The 24,563-nt window shown below is 43.9% G+C and overlaps 1 protein-coding gene across 1 annotated transcript in view; it reads left to right on the top strand.

Moving 5' to 3' along the window:
- LOC135553685 (potassium voltage-gated channel subfamily H member 4-like) overlaps window positions 1-23,940 on the top strand; it is a 31,286-nt gene extending 7,346 nt beyond the window's left edge. Inside the window, exons 2-16 of the mRNA XM_064985637.1 lie at window positions 9,444-9,677; window positions 10,207-10,353; window positions 10,508-10,641; window positions 12,213-12,456; window positions 13,024-13,181; window positions 13,885-14,092; window positions 14,678-14,872; window positions 16,285-16,484; window positions 17,854-18,103; window positions 18,406-18,620; window positions 18,727-18,765; window positions 20,449-20,831; window positions 21,081-21,160; window positions 21,424-21,500; window positions 21,994-23,940. Coding sequence (XP_064841709.1) covers window positions 9,444-9,677; window positions 10,207-10,353; window positions 10,508-10,641; window positions 12,213-12,456; window positions 13,024-13,181; window positions 13,885-14,092; window positions 14,678-14,872; window positions 16,285-16,484; window positions 17,854-18,103; window positions 18,406-18,620; window positions 18,727-18,765; window positions 20,449-20,831; window positions 21,081-21,160; window positions 21,424-21,500; window positions 21,994-23,073 — 3,644 coding nt within the window. The 3' untranslated portion in view covers window positions 23,074-23,940. The remainder of the gene's footprint in view (window positions 1-9,443; window positions 9,678-10,206; window positions 10,354-10,507; window positions 10,642-12,212; window positions 12,457-13,023; window positions 13,182-13,884; window positions 14,093-14,677; window positions 14,873-16,284; window positions 16,485-17,853; window positions 18,104-18,405; window positions 18,621-18,726; window positions 18,766-20,448; window positions 20,832-21,080; window positions 21,161-21,423; window positions 21,501-21,993) is intronic.
- Window positions 23,941-24,563: the final 623 nt, after the last annotated feature.

The following is a 24,563-nucleotide window of genomic DNA, read 5'->3' as shown; positions in this document are numbered from 1 at the left end:
ATTTCTGCATAAATTGGTCATACATTAGATCTGATCTTATTCTAAGTCACAATAACAGACAAACACAGTTTGCTTAAACTAATAACACACAAATGATTATCATTTAAACACTTACAGTGTAGGTTGGAATATGTATGTGAACCCCAAAAGCTAATTGGAGTCAGGAGTCAGCTAACATGGAGTTCAATAATTGAGACGAGATTGGAGATGTTGGTTAGAGCTGCCCTGCACTATAAAAACACTTACAAAATTGTGAGTTTGCTATTCACAAGAAGCATTTTCCTATTTCCTGATGTGAACCATGCCTCAAACAAAAGAGATCTCAGAAGACCCAAGATTAAGAAATGTTGACTTGCATAAAGCTGGAAAGGGTTACAAAAATATCCCTAAAAGCCTTGATGTTCATCAGTCCATGGTAAGACAAATTGTCTATAAATGGAGAAAGTTCAGCACTGTTGCTACTCTCCCTTGGAGTGGCCGTCCTACAAAGATGACTGCAAGAGCACAGCGCAGAATAATCAATGAGGTTAAGAAGAATCTTAGAGTGTTAGCTAAAGACTGGAACATGCTAACATCTCTGTTGATGAGTCTATGATACGTTAAACACTAAATAAGATTGGTGTTCATGGTAGAACACCAAGGAAGAAGCCACTGATGTCAAAAAAAACATTGCTGCAAGTCTGAAGTTCGCAAAAGAGCATCTGGATGTTCCAATGCAACTGGCAAAAATATTCTGTGGACAGATGAAACTAAAGTTGAGTTGTTTGGAAGGAACACAACACTATGTGTGGAGAAAAAAAGGCACAGCACACCAACATCAAAACCTCGTCCCAACTATAAAGTATGGTGGAGGAGCATCATGGTTTGGGACTGCTTTGCTGTCTCAGGGCCTTGGACAGCTTGCTATCATCAACAGAAAAATGAATTCCCAAGTTTATCAAGACATTTTGCAGGAGAATGTAAGGCTATCTGTCCGACAATTGAACCTCAACAGAAGTTGGGCGATGCAACAGGACAACGACCCAAAACACAAAAGTAAATCAACAACAGAATGGCTTCAACAGAAGAAAATATGCCTTCTGGAGTGGCTCAGTTAGAGTCATGACCTCTACCCGATTGAGATGCTGTGGCATGACCTCAAAAGAGCGGTTCACACCAGACATCCCAAGAATGTTGCTGATCTGAAACAGTTTTGTAAAGAAGAATGGTCCAAAATTCCTCTTGACCGTTGTGCAGGTCTGATCAGCAACTACAGAAAACTTTGGTTGAGGTTATTGCTGCCAAAGGAGGGTCAACCAGTTATTAAATCCGAGGGTTCACATACTTTTTCCACCCTACACTGTGAATGTTTATACTGTGTGTTGAGTAAAGACATGACAACCTATAATTGTTTGTGTTATTAGTTTAAGCAAACTGTGTTTGTCTATTGTTGTGACTTTGATGAAGATCAGATCGAATTTTATGACCAATTTATGCAGCAATCCAGGTAATTGCAAAAGGGTTCAGATACTTTTCTTGCCGTTGTATGTGTGCCATTCAGAGGTTGAATGGACATGACAAAAGTTCCTTTGAACGGGGTATGGTTGTAGGTGCCAGGCGCACTGTTTTTAGTGTGTCAACAGTTTCCTGTGTGTATCAAAAATGGTCCACCACTCAAAGGACATCCAACCAACTTGACACAACTGTAGGAATCGTTGTAGTCAACATGGGCCAGCGTCGCTGCGGAATGCTTTCGACACCTTGTAGAGTCCATGCCCCGACCAACTGATGCTGTTCTGACGGAAAAAGCGGGGGCAACTCAATATTAGGAAGGTGTTCCTAACGGTTTGTATAATAAGTATATGTCACCAATGGACTACTGTCCAAGCTACATGATGCACTTTCCCATGGTCAGATCGGGTCACGATCTTCTCAGTGGGTTACAAGAAGTGGGACATGACATCATGCTAGCGTGTGGCCGCCGATCTGTGTCCTGGCTGAGTTAATGAATTCAGTGTGTCGACAAACACACTCACACTCTCTCTATTACACACACTGACACTCACACACACACACACACCAACCTGGACTCAGGAGTAGATGTAACATAGTAAATGTAAACCCAGGACACTCCAATTAGGATGATATGATATGTTATGTTTCATATGGTATGTATTCATTTGTGGATGCTCATCATCCCATTTCATATGATATGTTATGATTTACAATTTGTGTGATATGCAATGCATTGCAATTCGTACAATATGCTACAGATTTGTAAAATGTATGATATGTCATGAATTCCAATCTGTTGTGGCTAACGTTAGCTAGGTGGCTCGGTGGCTATGGCTAACGTTAGCAAGGTGACTAAGGTTAGCTAGGCTAGGGGTTAGGGTAAGGGGTTAAGGTTAGGGTTGGGCCTCCCAAGTGGCACAGTGGTCTAAGGGGGTGTAACTACAGACCTGGGTTCGATCCCAGGCTGTGTCGCAGCCAGCTGAGACTGGAAGTCCCATGAGGCGGTGCACAATTGGCCCAGCATCGTTCGTGTTAGGGAAGGGTTTGGCTGGCCGTGATGTCCTTGTACCATCACGCTCTAGCGGCGGGCTGGGCGCATGCACGCTGCACGCTGACTTCGGTAGCCAGTTATACGTTGTTTCCGCCGACACATGTGGCTGAGTTACGGGTTAAGCGAGCAGTGTATCAAGAAGCAATGCAGCTTGGCTGGATCGTGTTTCGGAGGACGCATGGCTCTCGAACTTCGCCTCTCCCGAGTCCATACGGGAGTAGCAGCGATGGGACAAGACTTAGACTACCAATTGTGGAGAAAAATGGGTAAAAAGCACAATAAACTAATAAATTAAGGTTATGGGAAGGGTTAGCTAACATGCTAAGTAGTTGCTAATTAGCTAAAATGCTAATGTTGTCCATAATGACATTCGAACATGTTACCTTTGGGTTGTTAGACTTTCGCGTTATACGCCTGCCTACCCATCCACCCCGACCAACCACCCTACTTTCGTTTTTCCCTTAATAAGTAGACTGCTGTCTCATGTAACCATACCAAATGTAATATATCATACTAATACGTCTAGTCTATGAGACCAGGCTGCACACACACACACCCACACAAATACAGAGTCAGAATAATGTTTTTCACAAGTTTGGTGGTTACAGGCCCTCCGTGTCATGGTGTGGGTGGAGGAGCTGGCCAAAAGCTTTAATGGACAAGACTGAACCGGTCTGGGGGAAGTGGGAGGTGCAGGGAGCCGTGATCCAAAGGGAAGAGATGTAGTCAGAGCTTGAAATGTCTGTAGGGAGCTGATAAAATAGTCCAAAACTTTGATATTCTTCTCTCCGAGTTTTGGGAAGCTTCCTTATTTTTTATTGAACCTTTATTTAACTATGCATATCAGTTAAGTATAAATTATTATTTACAATGATGGCCTACCTTGGCCAAACCCTAACCCTGACCACACTGGGCCAATTGTGCGCCTTAGACTGCTGCGCCACTCGGGAACCCACACAGTGTATAATAGATAATTGACTTTGACCTATGACACCAATATTCTAATATCATGCGCGACAACTAGTGGGTGGATTTGCAACATGAAATGAACAGTGGGGCAAAAAAGTATTTAGTCAGCCACCAATTGTGCAAGTTCTCCCACTTAAAAAGATGAGAGAGGCCTGTAATTTTCATCATAGGTACACTTCAACTATGACAGACAAAATGAGAAAAAAAAATCCAGAAAATCACATTGTAGGATTTTTTATGAATTTATTTGCAAATTATGGTGGAAAATAAGAATTTAGTCACCTACAAACAAGCAAGATTTCTGGCTCTCACAGACCTGTAACTTCTTCTTTAAGAGGCTCCTCTGTCCTCCACTCGTTACCTGTATTAATGGCACCTGTTTGAACTTGTTATCAGTATAAAAGACACCTGTCCACAACCTCAAACAGTCACACTCCAAACTCCGCTATGGCCAAGACCAAAGAGCTGTCAAAGGACACCAGAAACAAAATTGTAGACCTGCACCAGGCTGGGAAGACTGAATCTGCAATAAGTAAGCAGCTTGGTTTGAAGAAATCAACTGTGGGAGCAATTATTAGGAAATGGAAGACAAAATTATCACAAGAACCGTGAGCAAAAATCCCAGAACCACACGGGGGGACCTAGTGAATGACCTGCAGAGAGCTGGAACCAAAGTAACAAAGCCTACCATCAGTAGCACACTATGCCGCCAGGGACTCAAATCCTGCAGTGCCAGACGTGTCCCCTTGCTTATGCCAGTACATGTCCAGGCCCATCTGAAGTTTGCTAGAGAGCATTTGGATGATCCAGAAGAAGATTGGGAGAATGTCATATGGTCAGATGAAACCAAAATATAACTTTTTGGTAAAAACTCAACTCGTCGTGTTTGGCGGACAAAGAATGCTGAGTTGCATCCAAAGAACACCATACCTACTGTGAAGCATGGGGGTGGAAACATCATGCTTTGGGGCTGTTTTTCTGCAAAGGAACCAGGACGACTGAACCGTGTAAAGGAAAGAATGAATGGGGCCATGTAGCGTGAGATTTTGAGTGAGAACCTCCTTCCATCAACAAGGGCATTGAAGATGAAATGTGGCTGGGTCTTTCAGCATGACAATGATCCCAAACACACCGCCCGGGCAACGAAGGAGTGGCTTTGTAAGAAGCATTTCAAGGTCCTGGAGTGGCCTAGCCAGTCTCCAGATCTCAACCCCATAGAAAATATTTGGAGGGAGTTGAAAGTCCGTGTTGCCCAGCAACAGCCCCAAAACATCACTGCTCGAGAGGAGATCTGCATGGAGGAATGGGCCAAAATACCAGCAACGGTGTGTGAAAATCTTGTGAAGACTTACAGAAAACGTTTGACCTCTGTCATTGCTCTGTCAAAGGGTATATAACAAAGTATTGAGATAAACTTTTGTTATTGACCAAATATTTATTTTCCACCATAATTTGCAAATCAATTCTGCAATGTTCCCTCATTTTGTCTGTCATAGTTGAAGTTTACCTATGATGAAAATTACAGGCCTCTCTCATCTTTTGAAGTGGGAGAACTTGCACATTTGGTGGCTGACTAAATACGTTTTTTTTGCCCCACTGTATGTATGACTGCCTCCCTCAACTAAATGACCCTCTCCTTTGTGTAACGTGAATAGACCAAACGATTACAGAATGAATGAAAGTTATAGCCAAGTGATCCCAACACGTGAGCAGGAACATAAATGACAGTTAATTATGCATGGATTAAGCGCCAATCAAACAGCATCTGGGTATCGATATCAGTCATCCACTCTCTGTAAATGTAGGCTGATAAGTAACTCCATCAATCCCATCCCGATGTCTGGTGGACTATAACACGCTGTCATAAAGGAAAGTTCCCTCTATAACGATCCATTATATCATTTCTCATTTCACTCCTAATACATTATTTAGTCGTTGCCAGAATGCAAACAAACTACTATTATACAGTAGGAACGTACAGTACACATTGTACAGTTATTCCCATTTATATGTACATTTCAGGTTCTACTCTGTGGATTATGGTACCGAGCGGAGTTATCGATTGCAGCGTTTACACAGCAATAGTTGTATTTGTGTGCACAGCAGAAGGCTAAAGCTTTCATTGTTGTCTTGTTGTTGCGCCACAGAATGATTCAGTCTAATTATCTGTGTGGGCTGGGAGCTACACACAGCTTTCCCCTCCTCATTGAGGCATACAATTATTTAATAGCATTTCCCCTCCATTTCAATTCACAAATTGTGATTATTGTTGTTGTGATTGACGCAAAGGGCCTGGCTTTTTGCTTGTGCAATGTAAGTAGATTGGATTGGGTTTTGCTCTTCGTAACCTGATGTCAATTACCGAAGCTCGTGCATGAACAACGAGACAACAATGAAAGCTTTAGCCTTCTGCTGTGCACACAAGCATAAATATAATATAACTATAACCAAATCAAATCAAATTTTATTTGTCACATACACATGGTTAGCAGATGTTAATGCGAGTGTAGCGAAATGCTTGTGCTTCTCGTTCCGACAATGCAGTAATAACCAACAAGTATTCTAACTAACAATTCCTAAACTACTGTCTTATACACAGTGTAAGGGGATAAAGAATATGTACATAAGGATATATGAATGAGTGATGGTACAGAGCAGCATAGGCAAGATACAGTAGATGGTATCGAGTACAGTATATACATATGAGATGAGTATGTAAACAAAGTGGCATAGTTTAAAGTGGCTAGTGATACATGTATTACATAAGGATGCAGTTGATGATATAGAGTACAGTATATACGTATGCATATGAGAAGAATAATGTAGGGTAAGTAACATTATATAAGGTAGCAGGAGTTGAGTCAGTGTCAGTGTGTTGGCAGCAGCCACTCAATGTTAGTGGTGGCTGTTTAACAGTCTGATGGCCTTGAGATAGAAGCTGTTTTTCAGTCTCTCGGTCTCAGCTTTGATGCACCTGTACTGACTATACGCTGACTATACGCTGTACTAACTATACGCTGCAATCGATAACTCGATAACTCCGCTCTGACATCTCGTTAACATAATCCACAGAGTACAACCTGAAATGTACATATAAAAGTAATAGAAATGTAATAGAACTGGCCAGTTATTCACTACAATGGAGAAGTCCCTTTTGTCGTGTGGACGGTCATTTCAGAAATGATTCTGGGAGAAAATGAGAGAGGCAAAGAGAAATAGAAGCTCTTAGAGAGAGAGCTCTTAGAGAGAGAGAGAGAGAGAGAGAGACTGGTAGACTGGATGCATTTTATCAGAATAATAGAGTCATGTTGGAGAAAGAGCTTACCATCTGTTTGCTTTGGTTTAGAAAAACAACCTTGTTTCACTTGTCTGTATCAGTCTAAGCCAAGTAACAATGATGATCATGAAGCTACTGTAAAAAAAACAACTCTATTGGTCCAAATGCTGCTCCAGTTGTTTAATAATCAGTATGTTTTCCCGTAGGATTAACTTATTGCGAATCTATTTGTGTTCTTCCTGTATAAAAAAGGGACCGTATCCTGGTTACCTCCTCCCTGTGGAAATAACAGCTTTGCCATATGCTTTTTATTAAAACAATTACAAATTGCTATGGCAACACAATCCTGGGCACATAAAGCCTCATGTAGCTTCTGTACTAATTATCTCTACATCAGTCACTTAAGAGACTGACATTTCAGGAGTTTTTGCGGCAGCAGGTAGCCTAGTGATTAGAGCGTTGGGCCAGTAACCAATAGGTTGTTGGATTAAATCCCCGAGCTGACAAGCTAAAAATGCGTTGTTCTTCCCCTGAACAAGGCAATTAACTCACTGTTCCTTTCATTGTAAATAATCATTTGTTCTGAACTGACTTGCCTTGTGAAGTGTCTTGAAAAATGATGTCTTTCTCGAGAGGAAATTCTGTATACGGTAACAGTATACAACCTACCTCAATCTAAAGGTATCCTCCATCTATACACCTTTCAACAACAGCCGTGCATTGCTCAGTATGCGAGTGTAGGCTGGGGGTCGGACTGTGGCTCGCCTCAAATGACAGAGTTCACTTAACAAGAGATCTGGAGCACTTAGGTCCTCTTCACCACTCCGTGTGAACTAATGATCAATTCGACTTGTGTACTAAGTGTGTATGTAATACTTATCTGCCACAACATCTGCAGTATTGTCAATGCAAATGTCTATTTTGTCCTTGTGTCTCATGGAGGACTTATTCAGATAAGCTAATGATAATGGGCTGCTTATGTAAAGACTTCCAAGCTGTGACCTCGGTGTTTACGCACTGCGCATCTAATAATAAACGGAGATCATTAGTGCATTGATTGACAGGGTACGATCAGACCATCATCACATGTACAGCAAGAATAGGAAAGTCTGACCATGAAATTCTGTCTTCTCCAACTCAAACCACCCCTGTGTGGAAGAGCAGTGGATGAATAGATCAATTATGGAATTGAATTCAGTCAGTGGAATCACTTCCTATGAAACTCAATACATCAGTGACCCAATGGACTTGATAGTTGGGGACAGGTGACAACGGACAGGCATTGGATGGTGGGAGACATCTGTGATCGGCAATTGTCTCTGCACAATGAGGGGCTGTGCTACAATACGGTCTACTTGGCCCTTTAGAAAGGGTGGAACAGAGGGGCAGGAGAAGGTCCGTTTAACAGCTGCCTGCAAAACATTTATTTTATGGAGATGAGTTGTTCAACTCACCATGGCAGAATATATCATTCATACATGTTCACAGCTGTACCAAATACACAACGGTCTTCTCTCTCTGAACAGAGTAAGCCGGTAAATAGCAGATAAATAGAAGTACATTTAAATCAAGCAAATCAAATTTGAACAAAAAACTGAGTATGTTAAATAATCCCACAGCACCCTCCGTCCTCCCATAAAAATAAAGAGGTCTATAAAGAGCTATAACACCCGTGCCTTTTGTGAACTAACACTCGCGCTTGACTTTTTTTTGCTGATAGTGTCTGTGATGAAGACGAACACACTCATTCGCTCTGGATAAGAGTGTCTGCTAAATGACTCAAACGCAAATAGAACAACACAACACAAGTGATTCATAGCTGAAACGTGACTTGGGCATATCGCACCTGTATTCTTACTGCTGAAAGTACATGTGCCTGCACAGTTCAACAGATGGGAGCAGCTCTGAGAAGTGGTTGGTATTTCAGTAGAGTCTGAAAGAATCAAAAGGCAGCTACTGAATCAGAAGCTCCAGCCTGTCCTGTGATTGGTTGGCGCTCTCTTTGGTTACATGGGCAGGAGGATGTGAGGATACTACACATGATGCCCATTTCCTATCCCCATTAGTGTCCCCAGGCGCCTGCTGGGGGGCCCCCTGGGCTGTGGGCCCACATAGAGTGAACTGGGTCCCCTCTTCTCTCCTATCACATCCACCAGACTTCACAGGCCTAAACTTCAAAGCCTGCTCTGATGTCCCTGCAAGCTGCTGTGGGTGGGTTCTATGTGCTAGTTAGTTAGTTAGTTAGTTAGTTAGTTAGTTAGTTAGTTAGTTAGTTAGTTAGTTAGTTAGTTAGTTCGACTGAGACCGATACAGACAGAGCTCTTTTTCAGACAGCTAAAGGATGAAATAGACCCTGAGAAGAGAAAATGAGTGGGAGGAGAGAGAGATTCAGAGAGAAACCTGAAATCGACTGAATCCCTGACGCTATGTTCCACCTTCATAGATGGCTGTATTCAACACAAGCTTGATTGTTAATTACATAGCCTAATTCAGAATCCAGGGGCAAGGACATTCATCCATTTAATGTCTGAATCACACAGTGTACTCGAGGGACAGAAATAATTGCTTGACCACTTATACAGCAATCATTACGCAGACAGAGTTAGGGTACAGTACATCATGTCTCTAATTTTCTCTCCTTGCTTTCCACAGACAGCAACTTCCTTCTTGGGAATGCCCAGGGTCGCCAGGGCTACCCCATCGTGTACTGCTCGGACGGCTTCTGCGAGCTGACGGGGTTTGTGCGCACTGAGGTGATGCAGAAAACGTGCACGTGTCGCTTCCTGCACGGGGCGGAGACCAGTGAGAGGGTGAGGCAGCAGGTGGACAAGGCCCTGGAGGGACAGCAGGAGTACCAGGGGGAGGTGTGCTTCTATATGAAGAACGGTGAGCATTCAGTCAACACATGGTGTTCCTCAATACAACATCATCCAACCAGATCTGTCTTTTTTTAATGTATTTTTAGAACTATGGACAGAGGATGCAACATACACCAAGTTCACGTCTGCACAATATGAAGAGGGAGTCGAGTAAAATACAGTCCTCAACTCCACGTGTCATTATAATTGAACTCAGTGGTGTTCAAAGTAATTTAAATTAAGAGTGCAGATTATTTAAGGGGACAATATACAAGCATTTTGAGAAAGATCATTTAAAAAACACAATTTTATTGAGTCAATGTATTTTGGTTCATTTTCCTTTTGATAAGAGATTGAAGATAATTGAAGGTTATTTGTTGATTTGTTAATGTTGTAGGTTGTGTCATTAGATTTGGGTTGGGATGGGATTGGGTCATGAGAAATTATTGGGAAAAGAATGGGTTCTCCAGACGTTTTGGCGGGACAAAATTGGGTCCCCCGCTGAAAACATTTGAATACCACGAAATCTAACTTCTTCTGTAATGTTGCTTCCGCAGGAAAACCATTCTGGTGCCTACTTGACATTGTGCCAATTAAGAATGAGAAGGGCGAAGTGGTTCTATTCCTTTTCTCCTTCAAGGACGTCACTGAGTCGTATGGAAAAAGCCACCAGCACAGCAACAGGAGAGGGGGGAAGGCCACAGGTATCCTACTAACTCTGCAACACCGTGGCTTACACCTTTATTGAACCGTTTATACTTTTAGACTATGATAATTTCTACGATGATTGAAGGAAGGTAAAAGGAAAGCTTTAAAAAGTGTAAAGACCCATTCTCATTATTGTCCTTATGTCATCAGGCATCTCAGAGGACGCACATCAGAGCAGAAAACGCAGCAGTTCCCACTTTTCCCAAGCCAGGGAGAGAGGAAGGACTGTCCTGTACCACCTCACCAACCAGTTCTCCAAGAGGGGCAAGGGGAAACTGCCCAATGTGAGTTCCCTGGGATCTCACTGTACTGTACAGTAGAGTGTATTGACTCATTGACCAAAAAAAGGAAGTGTTTCTTGAGAGGAAAGGCATCATTTCCTTATATTACCAACTACTTTCGGAAACATGAGGTCATTTGTTTTCATACCACATGTAAAATCACATTCTTACCGCATTCAAATGAAAACGTATTTGAGCAGACGTGTTAGGGAGCATATAAGAGCAAGGTGACATTTACCTATTCATTTGAGGAAGGTTGAGCTTGGCCCAGATAGAGGAATTGATCAGGCTGCCTTTGAAGCTCCGGTCTGCTGTGTGTGGTCTTTGTAGTGCTGGTATATATAGAGCAACAGAGAGACACAGTGTGGCCTTTTGCAGATTGGGACATGGGAAAGCTGGGGTATCATCTCACTAATTAAAGGAAAGTACTGGAAGAGTGGTCACAGTATGACACAGCAGTGGACAGATAGAACCGAGGATGTTCAACCCTTTCCCTCTTCCTCTCTTAAACACTTCTTATATGAGGTAGTTGTTATTTAAAGATACGTCAATTGTACCGTTAAATGCTGAGAGATTTAAAACTTTAAAATATCAATGAAATGTATGACATTTCACTCTTTCCAAATACTACCTTTTCGATACTGGATGGGGATCAGTTTTTTAAGATTTTGTAAAAAATGAGGTTACCATTGACAACAGCATGGGCTATGTGGCATGGTTTGAAAAAGTTTCTAACATGCGCTTTTGCTGTGACAGTTCTGTACACATTCAGTTGTTGTTGTGCATCTAAATCCTCCATGTGCAATTCCCAAGTAATTATCTCCCATAATGTACCCAGCTATTATCCCACCAAGGGTTCCCACTTGGAGGTTCTGCTGACCTATTCAGCAGTCATGTTGAAGAAGGACAGAGGGAGTTTACTTTCAGATCGCATTACCTTAAGGGATCTCCATAGTACCTCATCCGTATCTCCCTCATACTGAGTCATTTCTGGAGGATAAAGTCAGTGGTTCTGCATATGTGTCGAACAGAACATGTTGATAATTGTCTCTACTCGTCTCTCATGTATTGTCAAATGAGCTTCCATTTGATCCCCAGGCCTGTTAGAGTACCTGCTACTGTTTCTGCAGTTACTACTTCTGTGAGCCTATGGCCACGAATTGCATGATGGTTATTTCTGTCTTGAAAAGATGCCATTGAACCCTTAAGATGTTTCTTGATTTTTGTTTATTTGGGTAATTGCTTGACATTTTACTTCACTGTTAGGCGCTAGTAACACAATCATTTTGCTGCCCCCAGCTTGACCATCTACTAAACTGTGTACGCTACCGATAAACTTTGATTTGACGTCCTTTATTCCTAAAAGGAACATTTACTTCTCCTCTCTTGTGCCACAGAGGAGTTTGGATTGGGGCCAAGGGAGTGCAGACACTGATTTTGATGTAGCTAGGGCAATTAGGTGTCATTGCATTCTTGAGATGTTCTCATAAGTACAAGTGCCACTGTGGTGTCTTGGGCTTTGTCTGTGACCTGGGACCTATGACCTGTGACCCTTGGCCCCTGTCTCCCTGCAGAGTGTATTCCAGAAGCCCTCTCTCCCAGAGTACAAGGTGGCAGCGGTGCAGAAGTCCCGCTTCATCCTGCTCCACTACAGCGTATCCAAGGCCCTGTGGGATTGGCTGATCCTCCTGGCTACCTTCTACGTGGCGGTCACCGTGCCCTTCAATGTCTGCTTCGTCAGTCACCAGGACGACACCGACTGGGACTCCCGTAGCACCATTGCCAGTGACATCGCAGTGGAAATGCTCTTCATTCTAGGTAACATACTGTTGTGTAACAGTACTTAGAGTGGCAACATAGTACTCCAATGGTAAATGTCAGATCACTCCGTTGGCTAAATGAATTGGCACCAGTATCTCGCTCCTCTGGTATATAGTTGATCAATAACAGTTCTTTCCTGCTGTGGCAGTGTGTGTTTCCTTGGAAATCGGTCACACTTGACTGTACTCGCTCACCCACCTGCATTACCAACTCATCATGGTGTCTGTGTCACCCCTGGTTACAGCTCCCATTTTGAGCCACAGTTAGAGACTTCCTGTCTCCGATGGATGTGTGATCCTAAAACAGCTGTGATGGGGCTCAGGCTTTTTTAAGTTGAGGAAATGGTAATTATGTGCAGTGACATTCATGTACAAAATTATCATCACCTCGTGTGTTATTCTAAACCGCTGGTGTCATGCCATAATTAGCATTTACAGCTCACCTGGAAAATGCTGGAACGTAGTAGCCTATCCACTCCCCTTACACACTTGTTGTGTAATTGAGTAAAGGACAAAATATTATTTTGCTCATGTCCTGCTGGGTTTGCTTTCTGTTCCTCCCCAGATATCATCCTGAACTTTAGGACCACCTTCGTGAGTCAGTCGGGTCAGGTGGTGTACGATGCCCGCTCAATCTACCTCCATTACTGTGGCACCTGGTTCTTTATAGACCTCATTGCTGCTCTGCCCTTTGACCTCCTCTACGCCTTCAACATCACAGTGGTGAGTTTGTATGGGTGTCATCGACTGTGCATGTATGGGTGTCATGGGCATTTGACTTTGCGTGTGTATGCAGTTCCTTATCCTATCTTGAACAGACAGTGCTTGTTTGATAGCCCTTCCCAGAATAATTGTTTTCCCTCTTAAACTATGTTGTTGGTCCTCTTTATTTCCCCTGAGCATTGAATTGTAACAGATTAGGTCTTGCCACCTCCATGCTTTATTGACTGCTCCTTCCTTCTCTCCAGTGTCCCTCCCCCTATCCAGTAGCTGCACTCCCTATTGCTCTCTCTCTCTCTGTCTCACTGTTAAAATCTCAGCCAATAGCCTTCTCACTTCATCTTACCTGGGCTTCTGAGATGTGATACTGTTCAACTGCCCCTTTTTCCACCAATCATTTGTTTCTCAAGCTTTCCAAGAGAAGTGCTGTTCTTTACGAATGAATGCATCTTTAGCCTCCTGGGGAAATGGGATATCGGTGTGGTAGGAAGAATGTTTGCTCACTGCATCTCAGCTAGACCGTGTCCCTGGAGATATCATTTCAGTACAGAGGATAGATTGTCGATACTGTATATAATGTCTGACGACTTTAACCGGACTATGACTCAAACCTCTAACGTCTTTTGGCCTTTACACTTGTCACAATGCAAATGGTCATCTCTACATGAATCGTTGCGTGTAAACATGTCCGTTACCTCCTGTCCAGACCTCGCTGGTCCACCTCCTGAAGACGGTGCGTTTGCTGCGGCTGCTGCGGTTGCTCCAGAAGCTGGACCGTTACTCCCAGTACAGTGCTGTGGTCCTGACCCTGCTCATGTCTGTGTTCGCCCTGCTGGCCCACTGGATGGCCTGCGTCTGGTACGTCATCGGCCGCAAGGAGACAGAGAGCAGCGACCCTGTCACCTGGGATATAGGTGAGCGCCTGCTTGTGAGTGTTTGCGTGTGAATGTTTGTATATTGTGTGTGGCTGTTGCACCACTCTCACACAGTAGACACATCAACAGAACGTTTCCTTTTGTCGAGCACCTCGGCTTGCTATAGGAAGTGTAGGTCACAGAGTAATGGACAGAGACTGTTTGGCTGGTCCCCCTTACAGTGACTATCTAATTTAACTCCCAGCAAGAATGACTCACACTCTGTAATATCACCTCTGGATGGAGAGTCAAGCAGACACAAAGGAAAAAACAACCCTTTCACGGGACTTCTATCAGATCCCTGTAATGCATTTTCCTTTTTCCCCTCCCTCCCTCCCTCCCTCCCTCCCTCCCTCCCTCCCTCCCTCCCTCCCTCCCTCCCTCCCTCCCTCCCTCCCTCCCTCCCTCCCTCCCTCCCTCCCTCCCTCCCTCCCTCCCTCCCTCCCTCCCTCCCTCTCTCTCTCTCTTCCTTTTCCCCCTTTCTCTTTCTCCCTCCCTCTCACCCTCTCTCTTCCTTTTCCCCCCTCTCTCTTTCTCCCTCCCTCTCCCACTCTCTGTCCACCATGTCATACTGTACTCTCCCAGGCTGGCTGCAGGAGCTTGGGAAGCGGTTGGAGACCCCATACATCAACAGTACGATGGGCGGCCCCTCCATGCCCAGTGCTTATATCGCCTCCCTCTACTTCACCCTGAGCAGCCTCACCAGTGTGGGCTTTGGCAATGTGTGTGCCAACACAGATGCTGAGAAGATCTTCTCCATCTGTATCATGCTCATGGGGGGTAAGTTCATCTGCACCATGCTCATGGGGGATAAGTCCATCTGCACCATGCTCATGGGGGGTAAGTTCATCTGCACCATGCTCATGGGGGATAAGTCCATCTGCACCATGCTCATGGGGATAAGTTCATCTGCATCATGCTCATGGGGATAAGTTCATCTGTATCATGCTCATGGGGGATAAGTTCATCTGCATCATGCTCATGGGGATAAGTTCATCTGCATCATGCTCATGGGGATAAGTCCATCTGCACCATGCTCATGGGGATAAGTTCATCTGCATCATGCTCATGGGGATAAGTCCATCTGCACCATGCTCATGGGGATAAGTTCATCTGTATCATGCTCATGGGGGATAAGTTCATCTGCATCATGCTCATGGGGATAAGTTCATCTGCATCATGCTCATGGGGATAAGTTCATCTGCACCATGCTCATGGGGGATAAGTTCATCTGCATCATGCTCATGGGGATAAGTCCATCTGCATCATGCTCATGGGGATAAGTCCATCTGCACCATGCTCATGGGGATAAGTTCATCTGTATCATGCTCATGGGGGATAAGTCCATCTGCACCATGCTCATGGGGATAAGTTCATCTGTATCATGCTCATGGGGATAAGTCCATCTGCATCATGCTCATGGGGATAAGTTCATCTGCACCATGCTCATGGGGGATAAGTTCATCTGCATCATGCTCATGGGGGATAAGTCCATCTGCACCATGCTCATGGGGATAAGTTCATCTGCATCATGCTCATGGGGATAAGTTCATCTGTATCATGCTCATGGGGGATAAGTTCATCTGCATCATGCTCATGGGGATAAGTTCATCTGCATCATGCTCATGGGGGATAAGTTCATCTGCATCATGCTCATGGGGGATAAGTTCATCTGCATCATGCTCATGGGGGATAAGTTCATCTGCATCATGCTCATGGGGATAAGTTCATCTGCACCATGCTCATGGGGATAAGTTCATCTGCACCATGCTCATGGGGATAAGTTCATCTGCATCATGCTCATGGGGATAAGTTCATCTGCACCATGCTCATGGGGATAAGTTCATCTGCACCATGCTCATGGGGATAAGTTCATCTGCATCATGCTCATGGGGGATAAATCCATCTGCACCATGCTCATGGGGGATATGTCCATCTGCATCATGCTCATGGGGGGTAAGTTCATTGGAAGCGAGGCAGTGTTATTAGACATCTTGAGACACAAGCTGTCTTATTACTACTTCTTGAAAACACTTATTAAGATGTCTTCTCAAATCTCTTAAAAAAATTCTTAAGGCATGGCGATGGCTGGGTATGACTCTCTTCTGCATATGTGTGTGCTTTGAGCTCAAAAGAGTAATCTTGTAATACTCCTTGACCCCCATGTTTCCTGTTCCTCGTCCGACCTTCAGCCCTGATGCATGCAGTGGTCTTCGGTAACGTGACGGCCATCATCCAGCGCATGTACTCTCGGCGCTCGCTCTACCACACGCGTATGAAGGACATCAAGGACTTTATCCGTGTGCACCGTCTGCCCCAGCTGCTGAAACAGAGGATGTTGGAGTACTTCCAGACCACCTGGTCTGTCAACAACGGCATCAACGCCAACGAGGTGGGTCACATGACACATATGTATTTAACAATGGTGGTAACAAACTCCGGCCAATGATTACAACAATCCAATGCTTTCAAATCCCTGATGGGGAGTGGGCAAGTGCACACTTTAGGATAACGATGGACCATTGGGATGCAGCCATTAGGGTAGACAAACATACTGTACTGACAGACTGGTCTTTATATATTTTCAGATGTAAATAAAAAGCCCTTCAGAAAGAGTACACCTTATGTTGGGAGTAGTTTTCAAAAGAAATCTTTTCGAAAGAAACCTTTTGTATCACTGCCAAGGTCTTTCGATCAGATGGTGTTGACAGTGTGGGTGTGTATTGTCACAGTCAGACATGAATGGCCTCGTGGTCTAGTCGTGTCTCCGTGTGGGATGGCGGATTCTAAATCAGACATGTCGTTTTACATCTAGGTCATCCCCACCTTTATTTCCCAATCTTCTCTGTCTCTGCCCAATGAGGTTAGATTGGTTCTTTTAGAAAGTCTTCTTTTGTTCACAGTGATGGGCTTAGATCTAGTATTGGCTAAAAGTGCTCCCTATTGTAGGAACGACCTACAAAATTCCTTTCACCTTGATTCGGCTGTTTGGGATTGCAGTTGTTTCGATTGATTCTAGAGTATTATTTGTTGATATTGTGGTGTTGAGGTGTGGTTATTTTTTATTTTATTTGCAATGCACATTTTTCTTCCTGTTTGTGAGAAGGTGTTTGTACTTAGGTGCACCATTGTGATTGAGGCCATGGTCTCATTTGGGCTACCCTGAATAAATACAAGTTCATAAAACATTTTATACTCCGGCGATAGGATTAAACATGTTGGTACTCATTTACACCCTCTCGACATCAGCTTCATAATTTATTCTCCGCTGAAGGCTCGACAACAGACGCTACGAAGGATCCTGAGAACTTATTAAATTTATTACACCTCTTAGCTGGTGCTACTGCCAGGCTAGCGTTAGTGAAACAGACCTACAGTGCACATTATACGTAGAGATTTGAGTCATCTAAGAAGGCTTCCATGAAAACAACTACTGTACATTGAAGTGTGTAGCCACTCGCCAAAATGTTGCTAGAGTCCAACACAAAATACAAGATATTGTATACTCACTGAGAATTGTGTGTGTTTCAACAATACATAGAATACATGTTTGTGAATAACTGTTGATTGGCTGTCCACACAGTGTTCATAGGCTTGAACATGGTTTATACTGTCTCGCATCTCATATGACAAGAGCATTCCTTTAGCCTTGACACCACTGTCCCTCTCTGGTACCTCTAATCCGATACAATCTGATCTGTAATCTGATACTAAACCATTGCATTGTGGGTGCTGAAGTCCTCCTTCTCTCCTCCTGTCAGCTGCTGCATGACTTCCCAGACGAACTGCGTGCGGACATCGCCATGCACCTGAACAAGGACATCCTGCAGCTGCCAGTGTTTGAGCGGGCCAGTAGGGGGTGTCTGCGCTCCCTCTCCTTGCACATCAAGACCTCGTTCTGTGCCCCGGGAGAGTACCTCATCCGCCAGGGGGACGCGCTGCAGGCCAACTACTTTGTCTGCTCTGGGTCTCTAGAGGTGCTGAAGGACGAAATGGTCCTTGCTATCCTGGGTACGTCTTAGACAACTCACTTCCCTGTTCTGGAGTACACTTTCTTTTTATAATTTCCTTTTTCTGTCTCTCATGTCGGCGTTCCGTCTCTGTTATCAACTCTTTGGCCGCGTCTGAAGTGGAATCTTAATCCCGTTATAGTGGAATACTTTTGACCAGTAAAGCAGTGCACTATACGGGGAATAGGGAGCTAGTTTTCTTTATCCCTCAATTGTTATCCCAGTAATATGGATGTTGTCATTATAGTGTATGAGAGAAGCATCAAGTCAACTCAGACTATTAATTGGGTAATCTGTCTCTAGGCAAAGGTGATCTGATTGGGGCAGACCTGACAGCGCAAGACAAGGTGATCAAGACCAATGCGGACGTGAAGGCTCTGACCTACTGTGACCTGCAGCACATCAGTGTCCGTGCCCTGAGGGAGGTCCTGGGCCTCTACCCAGAGTATGGCAGTCGCTTCAGCTCTGATATCCACCACAACCTCACCTACAACCTAAGAGAGGGCAGCGAGGCAGAGGTGAGAACCACACATGCTCACTCAATCACTCACTCACTCAAACTTTACTCTGTGTGGCCTGTGTAAACTGTAATGGAATTGTGACTCATTCTGACTCACTGTCCAGGGACTGACAAGGTTCTCACGGTCCCCTCGGATCTCTCAGGTAAATGTGTGCCTTTTTATTACTGTACTACAGATGGGGATTACTATGACCTATTAGTCTGCTACTGACAGATAACTCAGGGATGCTCCTACAGCCACAGCCAACATAATATTGTCAATTCAGAGCTCAGAACAATTCAGAGCTCAGAACATTTGTAGTCATAGCCAGAATATTTTAAGCTAAATGTCCAAGTAAAATATTTACACATTGAAATGTGAATAGGCTTTGTGACTCATCATTCCATTTTTCAAAGTGTTTGAATATTTGGTCTGGGACAGAGACATTTAAATGATTGAAGTTGATATGAGGGTTCTGGGCACTGACCTGTTGCCCTTCCTTCTTAGGTGAAAATATAACTTGATAAAAGGCTGAATGCAATGTTCTGATCCAGCCCATTCCCAGATAGAACTTCACTCTGAAATAAGCATGATTGCAACTCTCACAGCCCCATTTTTCCACCTTTGTTGAGAGTTTAACAAAGGGCTGTCATTAGTCTCTCGGTATCTCTGTGAGGCGGATTTTGTACTCTTGTTTTTTTGTATTTGAGTGGGTGTTGGACTTGGCATATGCCTTTGTGTGTGTGAGCTTGTGTGTGCACATGCATGTGTGTTCCTATGACATGCGAGTGTCCACGTGTTAATGTTTCTACGTTGTGCGTGGGAGTTAACTGATTCTCTCAAAATTAATTTACCAGAATGTGAAACTTTTCTGGTAGCAATAAACATAAAAAAAATAATAATAACCTGACAGACAAAATGTCACTCTGAGGAATAACAATTATACACCACGATGAGGTCATAACAGCTAAATAATCTGACTCCTACAGAAAATGGCAAGAAGGCAGTTCACCTCAGTGCACCGCATTTCCTATGTTTGCCACTAAGAGAAAGGAACAGCACTGACTCACAGCAGAACAGCTATTAGAAGGAAATTACACACCATCTCTTGTTACCGAAGTAGGTGAGGATGGAGCGGGAGTGGTCCGGAGGGGGGTGGACCCTGACAATTTAGCATTTTCTAAACACCTGAAACAAATGTTCCTTCAAACTAGAGCCATAATCATTATACCTAATTCTATTCTACACAAATCTCAATATACTGCACTAACATGCCTAGGATATCACATCCTAGTATTTTTCTATATCTAAGCGTACCTCTTGGTGGTTATTTTTTTAAAGAAATGAAATATGCTTCTCTGCATCTCTGCTAAAATCTGGGTAAACGACTAAGATTATTCAGTACATTTAGTAATTGCTTGGTTTTCTAAAGTCTAGCAAACTTTGACAGCATGAAATGGCTTGGTAGCTAGTTATGAGGTTGGGAGATTGGGAAAGTATCTAGCTGGCTAGCTAAAGCCAACTTCATAGAAAATGCTATGGCTCTAGAATGCAGGAGAAAGCTGTTTCAGGTGTTTAAAAATATAACCATTCTCCAACAAGCTCCCCTCCGGACAACCCCCCCAGCCATCCTCATGTACTCTGTGCCCCTCAGATTTTTAGGGTGCATGACGCCCCTGCTACCCATTACCAGCAGCTAAAATCAAATTAAACTCTGTGTGTTTCACTCCACACTCTCTCTCCTCCTCCACTAGCAATAGGCTACTGGAAGACATGCATGATTGTTTGTGAGAACTACAGAGAACCTGTTACTCATGCCTCTCCTCTCCCACCCTCTGCCCCTCAGGAGCGAGCTGATAAGGCCCACAAGCTTCCCTTCATTGCGGAGGCAGAAGATGTGAAGTCTGGTGAGGACATGAGCCACTGTCCCACTGGTGCATCCCACCAAGGGCGGCTGCTACTGATGCATGGCCTGAGCAGCCCTGTCTGCCACCCTGGCTTCAGCAGCCTGCTGGGGGAGGAGCTTCGACGTGTCAATACACTCCGTCTCTGCCGCTCCCCAGCCCAGGGCTGCAGAGGCCGTAGCCCCTCCCCTCAGCTGCTGTCCAATGAGGAGGTTACTCTAGCCCCGGTGCCCACCATGGTCACAGATCACAGCTCATCCCATAGGCCAGCCAAGCTGCTCATACCCTCCCTACATTGTGTCAGCCCTCTGGACCTCAGCCCCAGGTGAGTAATGAGACATAACTGTCAATCAAAATGACTAGCGTTTGTATTTCATTAGCCCAGTACCTAAGCCTAAGGTTTGTAGGATTATAAGACTATAACCATTAACCAAAAAGTAAATCACATTTTCCAATCGATTTACCTGGTAATAACAGCAAAGACAGATTACAGTTACATTTATTTAACTGAAAATCAGTTCATATTTAATCATAACCCACTTAAGTGTGAACCTCTCTTTCCTATCTCCTCTAGGGTTGTGGATGGAATTGAGGATAATGGGCAGTCTTTTCACTTCAATGTGGATCAAGGCGAGGCAAAGACCAATAGCAAAGGTAATGTGCTCAGGTTAAACAATGGTTTAACTACAAAAAAACATGTTTTTCTATCAGTGGTTTTCTAACAGTAAATAGAAACGTGTTTTAGGCAAGGATACTGAATTGATTGGTCAGAAAATAGCTTTTTTAGAATGATCCGAAGCAGTACATGTAGGCTACTCATACAAATGAAATTGTATGAGCAAAGTACTTTATGTTGGCGTGGGGTGTGAAAGCACTGATCTCATCCATCCTTGTCCATCCCATCCCCCCCCCCATAGACCCATTCCAGGTTAGCGCCAACTTACTTCTGGAAACAGAGGAGGTGAGACAGAACATCAGCCAGCTAAACAAAGAGGTAGGAACATACAATCACATTGACGGAGTAAACGGACACATAAACCAACATAATGATGTATCAATGAGCTGATAAATGAATGATATGCTCCATCTAGGTAGAGAGACCTCAAGAGACACAAACTTTTTGGTTCTCCCAGTTCATTTTCCGTACTCCACTTTCGCTGTACCCTAAAGAGTGTCTAAAAACAGGTCATCCCTGACACACTTTCAGCATTAAATACACCACTCAGGCTATGTAGGCAAGAGAACATTGAAATACATTTTTCCTCAAATAAAATGTAGGATTGTTAAATTGGAGATGCTCCAGATTTGAAAGCTCACGTAACAACGACTGATAATTTATGGCTGTGCTTGTTTTTGGTTTCCACCATTTCTGACCTAGAAAGAGACAATAGAATGCTTATGCTTATGTCTCCTACCTTGGAATAATTACTATTCAACCAAGCAACAGATTGTAGCTTTCATTATTTTGCGTGCCATCTATTTTCCAGATGAATACCCTTAACCAGGAGGTGTCCAACCTGACCAAGGAGCTCCATGAGATGATGCATTTCCTGCAGGCCCATGTGACCATGTTACATTACCCCTCTGCCATCTCCACCTATCCTTATGGCCTGCAGATGGCCCCTAACCCAAACCCCAGCAGCAACATGATTGCTGCCAATGACTGGCAGACACGGGTGCCTTTCAGTATGCCTGCTGGACCTCACCCATCTCACCTCCAACATGATCCCCTCAGCCACCCTGCCAGGAACATGTGGGCCTACGGTGGGGTGCCCCCCCAGGGCAGAGGTCAGAAGGTAGAGGTTGAACACCATCACCAGACGTCCAATCCTAGGTCATCCTGTTTACATCCGTGCTGCTCAGACAGAGGCATAACCACTGGTCAGGGACTTGAAGCCCAGTACAGGCATTTCCCGACCTCCAGAACTACACCCAACTCTCCTTACATGGGCCACTCCCAATGCCGGACTGGGCCATCTCTTCTGAACCTCAACTCTGCCTTCCCAGTACTCCCAGGTGCGGGTCCTGGTCAGGTTGAGTACAAAGCCTCCATCCCCACCATCAGTACCTTTCGTCCCCTATGTTCCCCAGGCAGCCTCAGCCAGTCCCACCCCTCCCTGAGTGTCCAGGTCAACTCTGACCGCAGCCATTCACCGTCCATCTCCCCAACGCCTATCCACGTCTCACTGACCCCTACCGGCCAACCACAGCTCCACACCGCCTTCAGCTCTCAGTCTGGGGTCTACACGTCTGTCAGCCCAACATATAATCAGACGCACAACCAGACCACCCAGGGTCAGGGCTCTCTCAACAGAGCTAGGAAGAATGACCGGGTGGGCTCCAGCCCTGTCCACACACTGGACTCATCCCTACATCTGGCACGGCAGCCAGCAGGGCAAGGGCAAGACTGTGGAGGGCCTAAGACTGAATACCCACAGGGCAGGGAGAGACCAGAGAGGATGCAGACTGATGCTGAGCGGGCAGAGTCCCAGACCCAGGGGACCAACATCAGCACACAGCAGGCCCTGGAAGTCGAGCCTCTCTGGGGCTTGGAGGTGACACATTAGCAGCTGTCTGGAGCCCCACAGAGACCAGATAAATAAACGGGTCATTACTGCTGCAAAGTAACGCTGAGCCCATCAACTCAACTCTCCCTTTTTGATTGCACCTCTTATACTACTCGAGTTTACATCAGAGAAATGAATGATTGCTTGACAGTCTGAAAAGTTCTCTACACAGCAATCACGCTACATAATATCGACACTGATTGTACTTGATGTACTGTTTATTTAATTTGACTGTAAATACAGCATTGATATGGACCAGAGATTATGAAGACAAGCTGACTCAGCTTACAAATATATTCAGCTTTGTGTTTATTATGTATTTCTTGTGAACTGAAAGTTAGATATTACTAACCGGAGGGTATCTCTAGACATATCACATTGAGACCTGGCAGCCATGGAAACAGCAAACCCCACCCCTTTCCTTCATTATATTGTGTTTACATGGAAAGTATCATCACCTCATGAGCATTTTGACATGTGGTTTTAGGTGATTGTCTGTGAACACACTGTGGAGCTCATTCTACAAGCTGTCTGGACATTACAGCATACGACCAATGTTTGTGCTCATTATTTTAAGAAATTGTCTCTTGGCTAGCCTGCCAGAGGATTGCTGGCCAAAGAGGACCTATGGTTATTTGTGTGTTTCCCTCTTCTGCAATATGGCTATTCATAGCTCTGCATCTCTTTTTGCTCTAGTGTCTGGATCATTTTCTGACTTTTTCTATGCTGTATATTTGACTGTTTCTTTGGTAACAGAGACTGAAATAAGACGTGCAATGAGTTGAACAACGTGTGCTGTCTGAAAGAGTTGTAGTATATCATTTTGTTTGTTTGTAACTGATATTAGTTGTAAAATAAAACTATTTAAGATGCAAACAGAATATTAACATATATATATATATATTTTTTTTTTTTAAACAGGGACTCTGAGAAATACAATTACATCTGAAGTGAAAAATGAAATAACTTGAAAGGTTAAACTGAGCAGGTCACAGTCGTGGTACACAATTACATAAATATTGTTATTCAATCACTCAACATCCAACAATATCTCTTTAGATAGACCAATGCCTTTAGATAAACCTGCCCTAAAATACGGGGGCTTCTGCATTTGATGCCCACAACATGCCCAAACACACGTTTGGGCCAATGAGTTTACTTTTATGAACAAAATGTAGATCTGAACTGATATCAGGTGATGGCAAATATCATGGTCTTTAGCGCCACCAGATGGTTATACATTTAAAGCAAACTTCTGTAAATATTTTATTAAATACATTTGAAAAATTATGGGACCGAATCTGAGTAGTTGATTGCCAGGGGTGTTTCTTTTGACCAAAAAGATCAGCTCTGAAAAAGATCTGATGTTAAAATATCTGATGTGATTGGTTAAAATACAAATTAGTGTACAAAATATCAGAACTGGGCTGCTTGTGTAAACGCCAGTTGGATGTTTTTTTAAATATATCTTTAAACAAATCTCGGATATG

The sequence above is a fragment of the Oncorhynchus masou genome, chromosome 14, assembly GCF_036934945.1.
Source record: "Oncorhynchus masou masou isolate Uvic2021 chromosome 14, UVic_Omas_1.1, whole genome shotgun sequence".
NCBI lineage: Eukaryota > Metazoa > Chordata > Actinopteri > Salmoniformes > Salmonidae > Oncorhynchus > Oncorhynchus masou.
Note: the sequence above shows the minus strand (reverse complement) of the source record. Positions and strands in the feature narration are given on the sequence as shown.